Source organism: Hyperoodon ampullatus (genome assembly GCF_949752795.1).
Source record: "Hyperoodon ampullatus genome assembly, chromosome: 14".
NCBI classification, from domain to species: domain Eukaryota; kingdom Metazoa; phylum Chordata; class Mammalia; order Artiodactyla; family Ziphiidae; genus Hyperoodon; species Hyperoodon ampullatus.
Genome location: NC_136927.1, coordinates 3,246,134 through 3,258,976, shown reverse-complemented (window position 1 = coordinate 3,258,976; position 12,843 = coordinate 3,246,134). Strand labels below are relative to the sequence as shown.

At 46.4% G+C, this 12,843-nt stretch overlaps 1 protein-coding gene across 1 annotated transcript in view; it reads right to left on the bottom strand.

The window, feature by feature from the left end:
• Window positions 1–12,843, bottom strand: part of SDK1 (sidekick cell adhesion molecule 1) — a gene marked incomplete at both ends in the record, with an annotated part of 840,970 nt that overhangs the window by 202,141 nt on the left and 625,986 nt on the right. The window contains one exon of the mRNA XM_079719129.1: window positions 6,675–6,811. Coding sequence (XP_079575255.1) covers window positions 6,675–6,811 — 137 coding nt within the window. The remainder of the gene's footprint in view (window positions 1–6,674; window positions 6,812–12,843) is intronic.

Sequence of the window (12,843 nt, the reverse complement as noted above, 5' to 3'; positions counted from 1 at the left end):
ACAAAGGAGCCGGCGGAAGACGGAAGGGCAGGATTGGGGAGCTGAGCAAAGGTGCAGTGGCGCCGTTGGGTGCGCTCAGGGAGCTTCCAGCAGAGCCCTGATGCTGAAGCATGAAAAGCACAGCAGTGAGTGTTTGGAGATAAATCTGGAGAGGCAGGCGGGGGTCAGGTGATCAATGGCGCTATTTATGTGCAAATAAGCCTGGCATCTACTCTCTAAGCAATAAGCGTTTCTATACAAGAAGGAATTAGGGCTGGCAATCTGGTTAGAAGGTGGCCTGGGACTAGTCTCAGGGCTGTTAGAAGCACAAGGACGCTTGGGGGAACCCGAGGCTCCCTGCCCAGCCCGGATGCGACGCCTGCTCTGGGGGCCTCTGCAGGGCTTCAAGCGGGGTGTGCGCTCCGCAGACACGCAGGGAACGTGGGGACTCCTGGGCGGAGGGTCTGAGGAGGCAGATGGGGGGGATTGTACGGCGGGGCAGAGCCAGTCAGGGACAGGGCTGCTGAAATGCGGAGGGGCAGTGGATGAGACAAGACACTTACGAGGTGAAACCAACCCAAAGGGACGTACTGATGTCTTTGAGGGGGTGGGGAGTGGGGAGGAGACAGGAATGACGTCTCTGTTTCTAACCTGGAAAACTTCGGGGGAGGGTGATGAGGTCTCCTTTGACAGCCTGAGTTTGGTGAACCTGGGGACGTCTAGGTGGGGACGTCTACATGAATCTGAGGTCTGGGCTGGAAGCACATGACGGGGAGCTGCAGCCCGTGGTGGGAGGTGACCCTCGGGGAAGGGATCACTGGGGGAAACGTGGGGAGAGAAGACCAGTGTCCTGAGCAAGGAAAACCAAGGGACACCAACACTGTAAGGGCAGGACTGGAAATGAAGTCAGATGAGTCAGAGAAAATGGTCCAAGAGACAAAAGACTGAGACGTAAGAACGAGGAGGGAGATGGACGTCAAGCCCAGGGGGCAGAGCCGTAAGTGGAGGGATGCAGAGAGGTCGGGGAGGAGGGACCGGAAAGTGCTCGCGGGGTCTGTCCCGTGGAAATGCTGCTACGGCTCGGGCAGAGGGGAGCAGATGGCATGAGGGGTGGAGATGATCCTCCTCTGAGGCAGAGGGAGCCAGAAGACAGGGGGAGCTTGACGACGGAGGGCTGAGGGGTTCAGTGATGGAGCCAAGTCCTGGAGGATGTGGCCGCAGAGGGACCAAGCGCACGGCGGGCGGGGTGCTTTCCACACATGTGGGATCATAAGGATTAGTTTATTTTTTATTTTTTATTTTTTTGTGTGGTACGCAGGCCTCTCACTGTTGTGGCCTCTCCCGTTGCGGAGCACAGGCTCCGGACGCGCAGGCTCAGCGGCCATGGCTCACGGGCCCAGCCGCTCCACGGCATGTGGGATCTTCCCGGACTGGGGCACGAACCCGTGTCCCCTGCGTCGGCAGGCGGACTCTCAACCACTGTGCCACCAGGGAAGCCCCATAGGGATTATTTTTATTCTTTGTGCTGTAAGTAATTTCTAATTTTTTTTATTAATGAGCATATATAACTTTAATAACAAATTACAAAGGTATTTTTAATATTTTAATCAAATTTAAATATTATAAGGTATAAAGCTATGAACACTCATATCTGTTAAAAACTAACAATAGAACTAAACAAGATGAAATATTCTGAAATTTTCATGTAAGTATGCTTGTTACCTGCAATGACTTAACAGGAGTCACGTGCTAAGATTTAAATAAATTAATGGGGAAAAGACTTACGTTTTCTAAGTGGTCAAAGACAAAGCTTATTCTATTTTAGCAGTAAAATGCCTTAGTTAAACTCATGAAAACAGGGAAGGGCTTGGTTTGAGAATTAGTCTGAGATACAGAGATGGCCTTCCCCAAACATCAGTTATCATGGAAGCTTGTGGCACATGCTGCCTTAGATGAGTCTGTGCGTTTCTAACACTACAGGATGCCAATGCACTCGTGTTAAAGGATACATTTTTAAAAAGGGAAAATCATGGTTCTCATCCAAATATAAAATGAGCATGTGTTAAAGATTTTAGTTGTCGTTAATTAATGAGGGAACCAGTAAGATGTTACAATGTATCAAAAGAGAATTTGGACAACACACACACATACCGAAATACCAACAATGAGGAATGCTAAAATGAATTTACAAATAGATGCAAAACTGACCAATAGCTACAGAGCAATAACTAAGTACTGCAGTAACCACTTATAACCAGGACACAATTCATTTGCATTTCTATGGACAAGAATTATTTGCAGCACTACAAGTTTTCTATAATCTAGAGTTGCAAAAATAGCTCAAAAACAATGAAAAGTGCAAGCCCCCAAAGCATCAGGTAACCCTGAAGGCTGCTGGATGAGACACCCAGTGACCTGCTTTTGGGTCCACTTCAGAGTCCATCACAAGTTTTTTCTGGCTATCTCCCCCTTGTGATCATAATAATCTTAAAGAAAGATTATTCTGAATTAAACTCAACAAATATTTTAGAGAATGGGCCAAATCCTTTTGCTATGCAACAGAGTTTTCAGCCTGTTTACAAGGTCCCCGCTATGGAGACATCAAGAATCCCTGCACTTTCTTAACACAGGGATGCCCCAAGGCTCCTCTGGCCACCACTGGGCCTGACCCCTGCTCTCAGCCCAGCAGGCTTGTACCTCGGGCCAGGCCTTCGGACTATGCTGCCCTCTCCAGCCCCTGGCCTCCCACAGAGACGCCTGGGACCAGAGAACTACCGGCTCCACAGAGAGGAACTACAGGATGCGTGCAGGGGCCCGTACTCTCCATGAAGGGCTTCAGCTCCAGTCCAGCGCACGGACAAGCACTCGGCACAAGCTCCAGAGTTCTGCTCCATAAAAGCTCTAAAGAAGCCCTTTCGGAACGGCTGGCATGTTGTGAGGGCAGGTGTTACAAAGCGCCTGCCTCCGCCACTAAACCCCTCCAGTTTGGGTCCTGCAGGAGCCACGGTTTCCAGGAGAAGGGCATCCTACTCAGCCCGCCAGGAGGCGCTGGCCACAGCGAGCACCCTGAGTAGCTGGATGAGTGGGCTGTCGGATGGAGCTATTTAGAACTGTCCACTTACTTGCACACCACTGAGTGTAGCCCAAATACCATCTCCATTTTAGTGTACTTGCAGCTAAGCTGTTTTTTCTGACCATAATCAGCCAGCATGTTCAGCTGCTTCTTAAGGGCACTGGTTCCTAATAAAAATAAAAACCAGATCATTGGCCCAGAAGACAGTGATGGTCTTGCTGTCCGCACATCAGGAAGACCTGCGGCTAATCCACTGATAGCAACACGAAGTGATCCAGCCAAGGCCGCAGACATGTGTTATACAACTGAAATCAGCATCAGCCCGGAGATAAGCATCTTATCCACTTTAGAGTCTTTGTGTAATAATCCTACTTGGTGCGACCATAACAATAGTGCAGCGTACTCCGGATCCTTCTACACTACTTTTCCTCTGAAGGAGAAGCATCTGGGCATCGGCCAGCTCCAGGAGGGTCCAGTGGGAGAGCCAGAGGCTGAGGAGGGACTAATGACACCCTCGGGCACTTTCTCAGCATCCTGGCCTGGTTCCCCACATTGGCGTCACCTTGAAAGCCGGCTGTTTCTAAACGCCTCGAGGCTTATGCCCTGGGGCCTTTGCTGACGCTGCCCTTGTCGCCTGCTGGCCCCGGTCTCCTGGCACGCCTGCCCCTCCACACGCCGTCCCCCGACTGAACTCGGGACGCACCTCAGTGGGAGCGCCGTACGTGGCAGGATGTGTTGACGTGTCTGACCAGGTCCCTGCTGTCGGTGGGTTGAGACTGACCATTCCAGCTCGGCGCCCCAGCACCCAGCAGAGTGCCTGGTGCAGAGCAGACGCCCAATCAGGACTGGGTGCTGGATGGACGGATGGATGGACGGATGGATGGACGGATGGATGGAATAAATGATTGCACGTCAGACCTGCTTCTTATTTAGGCAGGATGTCTGACAAAGAACCAGCCGATCATGCAAGTTGTTAAGAAAATAGTTGGTGTGGCATTTTGAAACAATGCCTTATTTTATGTAACCGGGGTGCCATAGAGCACTTCCCTTTTGGCAGATGGTCTGTGACTATAACTTGGGTCCATCACTGGGGACTCTGCCAGGGACTGACCCAGTTCATCTGGTGAGCGCCTCTGAAGGGCACAAAGACAGATAAGTAAAACACATTCCTGATCTCAAGGAGGTGACACCCAGCGGGGGTCACCTCTGCCAGGGCCCTGATGGACAGCCTGCTTCTGACAGTTCTCTCCGTACAGATCACTGTCAGGTCCCGTTCTGCTTACAGGCCACGTGGCCCTGACACCCTCGGGAAAACCTTAACCGCCCAGAAAAGTTACACCAATAAATACTGCCCGTCCCTCTCCTCTTTGATCAGAGCTGTTGAACTAAAACTAAGATGGGTGTTGGCTGATTTCCATTCACACCCTACCCTCTCCTTGAGGAAAGAGACCAGATCGGGCCACGCAGAGGACCATGGAGAGGGAGCGAGGGCCTGGGCCCCGGGCACCTCAGTCTAGGATATGCTTGGAACCGAAGCTATTGTAGTCAAGGGTGAACATTTAGAAAGGCAGGACATGGAAGTAGAATACTGAAGGGGTTGGGGGAGCCCAATTCAAATAAAGGCAGGTCCACAGAGCGGCTTCCTTTAATGCCCACAGAGACTGACACCAAAGTGCCATCCTGGGTCCACTTTCACCACAAAGGTGCTGCTAAAGCACAAGAGGGAGGGTTCTGTCCCCCAAAACTTCTCTGCAGTGGCCTGGCCATCAGGAAGAGCACAGGCTCCAGAGGCTGACGGCTGGGCCGAGTCCCCTCCTCACCTACTGCTACCTGCGCCCTTGGGCCAGGGGTTTACACTCTGCACGTCATTGAATGACAGGGCCTGCTGTGGTCCGAGCATGTGAGGATCAGAAGGGGGCTCCATCACGTGAGAGGAGGCGGAAGAACAGAAGACAATTAGGAGAAACACGCGAGGTCAGTCAGTAACCAGCGGGAGAGTGCACAGGTCGAGTGAGCCTAGGAAGAGCTGTGGCAGAAGCCTAGGCTGTCCTGCCTGAGGGAGTGGGCAGGGCCAAGTGCCTGTGGGGTCTCAGCAGGACAGCCCGCTTGGGCTGGGGGGACACTGGGAGAGCACCACTCCCAGCTGTCCTGAAACAGAGACCCACTTATAATAGCGTCACGACGAGACCAGCTGCCAGCCCAGGGAAGCTGACCATCACAAGAGCCCAGCGACCTATGGTCCGGCCAGCTCCTCCCTGGGGGAGGCCCCAGGAAGGAGCCTGGATGGAGTAACAGTGGGGTGACAAAGGCAGGAAGCCAGCTTCGGCAGTAAGCAGTTCCACGGAGCTCGTGTGTGGAGCACCCAGGCAAGGGGCCAGGACAGGGGAAGCCTAGCCCTTAGGGAGACATCGTGAAACACGGTGGGTGGCACAGAGCAAAAAGCAGTGGCCTGGGAGGCTGCCCGGGGGCCGAGGAGGGGTGGGTTCTGCTCCAGGCCCTGCTGAGTTCGTACAGGGGAGGGAGGATATAGTCCAGTCATATTTTAGGAAGGTCGACGCTTTGGCCTGTGTGAGAACGGTTTGGAAGAGAACGAACGTGGAAGGAGGGGACCAGTTAGAGGCTGCGGCGCTTGTCCTGGTGAGAGGGAACCATGCCCTGGAGAGACAGAGAGAGGAGAGCAGGTCTCTGCTACGTCCTAGAACACAGACGGGCAGGGCTGCTGATGCACTGGGGTGGGCGTGGGGTCGGGAGAGAGGAAAAAGAAACCCAGGGCTCTTCCTGGGCTTCTGGCTTGAGTGATACAGGAGTCACCAAGGGGGCCGACACTGAGATTAGAATGACTGCAGTGATGAGGCGGGAACAGTTAGGGTTAAAATGTCAAAAGAAAGACAGAGTTTGAAGAACCTAAGTTGGAGGCATGTGTGAGACAACAAGATCAGAGATGCCAACTGCTTATGGGGGCTCCATCTGTGGTCCTGGAGGTCAAAGATCAGTAAAAGACGCCACTGGAAATCACAGGGATGCCCGAGATGTCCTAGGAAGAGGTTCTGGGACAGCGGAGAGGAGAGGCCAGCAGAAGGGAGGAGGCGAGGTGGCCAGTGGGGCTGGAGGGGAGTCCAATGGAGGAGGAGACTGTCTGGTGAAGGACGGTGCTGACCGCCGCTGAGAGGCCGAGGAAGGTGAGGAGGGAGAGAGCCCACTGAGCCCTTAGCGTGGCGTCTGCGCCCAAACCGCCAAGACAGGTGAACTATCGCTGCTGCTGACCCTCAGACCAGCCCCAGGTGGAGGCACTGTTCATGCATTTGCAAGTTCGTCCCATGCTGAACCGGGTACCCTTGCTCAGGGTGGCCCCGTGGGCACAGCCATCTGGGGCCTCGGCCCAAACCCAGGCTCCCGCAGGAGGCCCTCCGGCCACTCCGCCCGCTGCCCGTCTGGGCTCCCACGCTGCCCTTTAATTTTCCCAAAGCCCGAGCTGTGGTTTTCACTGGAAACTCCGTAAAGCATCGTAACGTTTTACTACTAGCTGTTCTGGGTCTGAGCCAGAAGTAAAGGTTAAGGACATTGAGAGCACAGGGAGAAATCCGATTATTGTCCACGGCGACAATGTTGCTTCGTTACTTACTGTTTTCAGACAGCTCCACGATGTAATAAAGAACAGGGCTGTTTCCATCAAAGGGTCGGACCCAGGACAGCATCACCGAATGGCTGTGGGAAGAATTCAGGCTGGCCAGGAGGTTCTGGGGTGAATGAGGCAGTTCACTTGGATACAAAAGAATGAAGAAAAGAAAACGCACGTCAGAATTGCGGGTCAGCCTCGTGGTTCTTACGTTGCCTGGTCCTTGTGTGCAATGTTTTGAAAATGGAGAACATCAAACACGCCCCGAGCACAAATACTAACTACTCCCCGCCCCCAGAAAACCCTTCAGCATTCACAATGTGTTTTATTTTCCAAACATAATTTGATTTAATCCCTCTGGTAGGGATTAAACAACTAATGACTCTCACTTAAATCTAGTGGGGAGCGCCGATTTTATACAGTAGACTATTTAATTGAGAAAACTTGGTCAACAGTTTGTTTTTACGGCTAGAGGCTGTTAGTGGGAAGGCAGCAAGCCATAGAACAGGAAAAGGCCTGGGAAATATAATTTACTGTGGAAGTTTCCGACACCAGCCATTTGGAGTTACCAGCCAAAATGCCCATATGTATTCTTGGATAACGGAGCAGCCTCATTACTGAGCTTGTGAGGTTATATTGTTGTTCTGTCTTCTGTTGGATAATGGAGGTTTGGGGAAAGCGCTGGAAGGGAAACGTGGTAAAAACACTAACTGGAACCCCATGGAAATAGTAAACAAGGCATCAGCAAGGCTATAAAATGGAAACACAAAGCAAATAAATTCTGGAAAGAAGTGACTAACAGAAAGGGTCTTCACTGGGATTTACTGGTGACGAAGCGTCAAAATCCAACTGCACGGTTTCCGCCACCGACGGGTCAGCCACCTTGCAATCATGAGCTGCCCGGCCCATATTTAACCTTTACATCTCACGCTCCGGGAGCAGGACCCTGTTCTGTAGCCATTAAGAATGGCTTCTTCTCCTACAAGGAGTGCTGGGAAAGGGGAGGCTGGATATCACCCCCTTCACCCACTAACTAGCTTCTGGTCTCTCTTAGACATCAATTATTGCTAACCCACACAGGTCAGCACAAAAAGCCATAATTATCCTTGATATTTTTAATTTAAAAAATGTACTCTTTACACTTTGAAATTTATTAAGATGTTATATACCTGCAGCTACCTAAGAAACACAGCTCTTTCTAACCCACCACACCATTTATAAACAAACTAATATTTCTAACATAGACTGTGACTTTATTTATTTATTTATTTAACATCTTTATCGGAGTATAATTGCTTTACAGTGTTGTGTTAGTTTCTGCTGTATAACAAAGTGAATCAGCTATATGTATACATGTATCCCCATATCCCCTCCCTCTTGCGTCTTCCTCCCACCCTCCCTATCCCACCCCTCTAGGTGGTCACAAAGCACCAAGTTGATCTCCCTGTGCTATGTGGCTGCTTCCCACTAGCTAGCTATTTTACATTTGGTAGTGTATATATGTCCATGCCACTCTCTAGCTTCGTCCCAGCTTACCCTTCCCCCTCCCCATGTCCTCAAGTGCATTCTCTACATCTACATCTTTATTCCTGTCCTGTCCCTAGGTTCTTCAGAACCATTTTTTTTTTAAGATTCCATATATATGTGTTAGCATACGGTATTTGTTTTTCTCTTTCTGACTTACTTCACTCTGTAGGACAGACTCTAGGTCCATCCACCTCACTATAAACAACTCAATTTCGTTCCTTTTTATGGCTGAGTAATATTCCATTGTATATATGTGCCACATCTTCTTTATCCATTCATCTGTCAATGGACACTTAGGTTGCTTCCATGTCCTGGCTATTGTAAATAGTGCTGCAATGAACATTGTGGTACATGACTCTTTCTGAATTATGGTTTCCTCTGGGTATATGCCCAGTAGTGGGATTGCTGGGTCATATGGTAGCTCTATTTTTAGTGTTTTAAGGAACCTCCATACTGTTCTCCAGAGTGGCTGTATCAATTTACATTCCCACCAAAAGTGCAAGAGGGTTCCCTTTTCTCCACATCCTCTCCAGCATTTATCATCTGTACATTTTTTGATAATGGCCATTCTGACTGGAGTGCGGTGATACCTCACTGTAGTTTTGATTTGCATTTCTCTAATGATTAGTGATGTTGAGTATCCTTTCATGTGTTTGTTGGCCATCTGTATATCTTCTTTGGAGAAATGTCAGTTTAGGTCTTCTGCCCATTTTTGGATTGGGTTGGTTGTTTTTTTGATATTGAGCTGCATGAGCTGCTTGTAAAATTTGGAGATTAATCCTTTGTCACTTGCTTCGTTTGCAAATATTTTCTCCCATTCTGAGGGTTGTTCTTTCGTCTTGTTTATGGTTTCCTTTGCTGTGCAAAAGCTTTTAAGTTTCATTAGGTCCCATTTGTTTATTTTTGTTTTTATTTCCATTTCTCTAGGAGGTGGGTCAAAAAGGATCTTGCTGTGATTTATGTCATAGAGTGTTCTGTCTATGTTTTACTCTAAGAGTTTGATAGTGTCTGGCCTTACATTTAGGTCTTTAATCCATTTTGAGTTTTATTTTTGAGTATCATGTTAGGGAGTGTTCTAATTTCATTCTTTTAAATGTAGCTGTCCAGTTTTCCCAGCACCACTTATTGAAGAGGGTGTCTTTTCTCAATTGCATATTCTTGCCTCCTTTATCAAAGATAAGGTGACCATATGTGCATGGGTTTATCTCTGGGCTTTCTATCCCCTTCCATTGATCTATATGTCTGTTTTTGTGCCAGTAATATACTGTCTTGATTACTGTAGCTTTGTAGTAGAGTCTGAAGTCTGGGAGCCTGATTTCCTCCAGATCCATTTTTCTTTCTCAAGATTGCTTTGGCTATTCAGGGCCTTTTGTGTCTCCATACAAATTGTGAAATTGTTTGTTCTAGTTCTGTGTAAAATGCCATTGGTAGTTTGATAGGGATTGAATTGAATCTGTAGATTGCTTTGGGTAGTATAGTCATTTTCACAGTGTTGATTCTTTCAATCCAAGACATTGATATATCTCTCCATCTGTTTGTATCATCTTTAATTTCTTTCATCAGTGTCATAAAGTTTTCTGCATACAGGTCTATTGTCTCCTTAGGTAGGTTTATTGCTAGGTATTTTATTCTTTTAGTTGCAATGGTAAATGGGAGTGTTTCCTTAAATTCTCTTTCAGATTTTTCGTCATTAGTGTGTAGGAATGCAAGAGATTTCTGTGCATTAATTTTGTATCCTGCTACTTTACCAAATTCATTGATTAGCTCTAGTAGTTTTCTGGTGGCATCTTTAGGATTCTCTATGTATAGTATCATGTCATCTGCAGACAGTGACAGCTTTACTTCTTCTTTCCCAATTTGGATTCCTTTTATTTCTTTTTCATCTCTGATTGCTGTGGCTAACACTTCCAAAACTATGTTGAATAATAGTGGTGAGAGTGGGCAACCTTGTCTTGTTCCTGATCTTAGTGGAAATGCTTTCAGTTTTTCACAATTGAGAACGATGTTGGCTGTGGTTTTGTCATATATCGCCTTTATTATGTTGAAGTAAGTTCCCTCTATGCCTATTTTCTGGAGAGTTTTTATCATAAATGGGTGTTGAATTTTGTTGAAAGCTTTTTCTGCATCTATTGAGATGATCACATGGTTTTTATCCTTCGATTTGTTAATATGGTGCATCACATTGATTGATTTGCGTATATTGAAGAATCCTTGCATTCCTGGAATAAACCCCACTTGATCATGGTGTATGATTCTTTTAATGTGTTGCTGGATTCTGTTTGCTAGTATTTTGTTGAGGATTTTTGCTTCTATGTTCATCAGTGATATTGGCCTGTAGTTTTGTTTTTTTTGTGACATCTGTCTGGTTTTGGAATCAGGGTGATGGTGGCCTCGTAGTATGAGTTTGGCAGTGTTCCTCCCTCTGCTATATTTTGGAAGAGTTTGAGAAGGATAGGTGTTAGCTCTTCTCTAAATGTTTGATAGAATTTGCCTGTGAAGCCATCTGGTCCTGGGCTTTGGTTTGTTGGAAGATTTTTAATTACAGTTTCAATTTCAGCACTTGTGATTGGTCTGTTTATATTTTCTATTTCTTCCTGGTTCAGTCTCGGAAGGTTGTGCTTTTCTAAGAATTTGTCCATTTCTTCCAGGTTGTCCATTTTATTGGCATATAGTTGCTTGTAGTATTCTCTCCTTTGTATTTCTTCAGTGTCAGTTTTTACTTCTCCTTTTTCATTTCTAATTCTGTTGATTTGAGTCTTCTCCCTGTTTTTCTTGATGATCTGCCTAAAGGTTTATCAATTTTGTTTATCTTCTCAAAGAACCAGCTTTTAGTTTCATTGTTCTTTGCCATCGTTTCCTTCATTTCTTTTTCGTTTATTTCTGATCTGATCTTTATGATTTCTTTCCTTCTGCTAACTTTGGGGTTTTTTTGTTGTTCTTTCTCTAATGGCTCTAGGTGTAAGGTTAGGTTGTTTGTTTGAGATTTTTCTTGTTTCTTGAGGTAGGCTTGTATTGCTATAAACTTCCCCCTTAGAACTGCTTTTGCTGCATCCCATAGGTTTTGGGCCATCGTGTTTTCATTGTCATTTGTTTCTAGGTATTTTTTGGTTTCCTCTTTGATTTCTTCAGTGATCTCTTGATTATTTAGTAGCGTATTGTTTAGCCTCCATGTGTTTGTATTTTTTACAGTTTTTTTCCTGTAATTGATATCTAGTCTCATAGCATCGTGGTTGGAAAAGATACTTGATACAATTTCAGTTTTCTTAAATTTACCAAGGCTTGATTTGTGACCCAAGATACGATGTATCCTGGAGAATGTTCCATGAGCTCTTGAGAAGAAAGTGTATTCTGTTGTTTTTGGATGGAATGTCCTATAAATATCAATTAAGTCCATCTTGTTTAATGTGTCATTTAAAGCTTGTGTTTCCTTATTTATTTTCATTTTGGTTGATCTGTCCATTGGTGAAAGTGGGGTGTTAAAGTCCCCTACTATTATTGTGTTACTGTCGATTTCCCCTTTTATGGCTGTTAGCATTTGCCTCATGTATTGAGGTGCTCCTATGTTGGTACATAAATATTTACAATTGTTATATCTTCTTCTTGATCACTTGATTATTGTGCAGTGTCCTTCTGTGTCTCTTGTAATAGTCTTTATTATAAAGTCTATTTTGTCTGATATGAGAATTGCTACTCCAGCTTTCTTTTGATTTCCATTTGCATGGAATATCTTTTTCCATCCCCTCACTTTCAGTCTGTATGGGTCCCTAGGTCTGAAGTGGGTCTCTTGCACACAGCATATATATGGGTCTTGTTTTTGTATCCATTCAGCCGAACAACTGCAACTTTAAATCATATATCAGTACAATAAAGAATAAACTTGAGCTTGAAATGTTGTTTTGTTTTCTCTTTGTGAATCAAGCTTTAAATCAGAAAAGGAACTTTTCTTTCTTTTTTTTTTAGTGGCTTTTTAAAAAAAATCAGTTTACTGTATTTACTTTTTAAAAATATTTATTTATTTATTTATTTATTTGGCTGTGTTGGGTCTTCACTGCTGTGTGCAGGCTTCCTCTAGTTGCGGCGAGCGGGGGCTACTCTTCGTTGTGGTGTGCCAGCTTCTCATTGTGGTGGCTTCTCTTGTTGCGGAGCATGGGCTTCTAGGCACAGGCTTCAGTAGCTGTAGCATGCAGGCTCAGTAGTTGTGGCACACGGGCTTATTGCTCTGCAGCATGTGGGATCATCCCGGACCAGGGCTCGAACCTGTGACCCCTGCATTGGCAGGCAGATTCTTAACCACTGTGCCACCAGGGAAGTCCTGAGCTGTTATTTCTGTCTGAGTTCTCCGATAATGGAACCTCCCTTGGATTTTCAATGAAGGCCAATATGAAGAAAATGCCAGGATGAAAACATCTTTTCTACTTCTCCCCATTTCCTGTTGGAATTGGTTTGTTCTGAAACAAACCAAACCAAAGTTGTTGAAGCAGTCCCACCTGAAAACAAACTAAGAATAAACTTGGATAAATATTTCCAAATAAGACAAGTTTGTTCTTTGTCCCGGGATGGAAGTAAACCGTTGGAATTTCCTGAGTGACAGGAGTGTCTTTGCTAATCATGGTGGGCCCCTCAGGCCACACCTGAGTTTGTGCTAAAG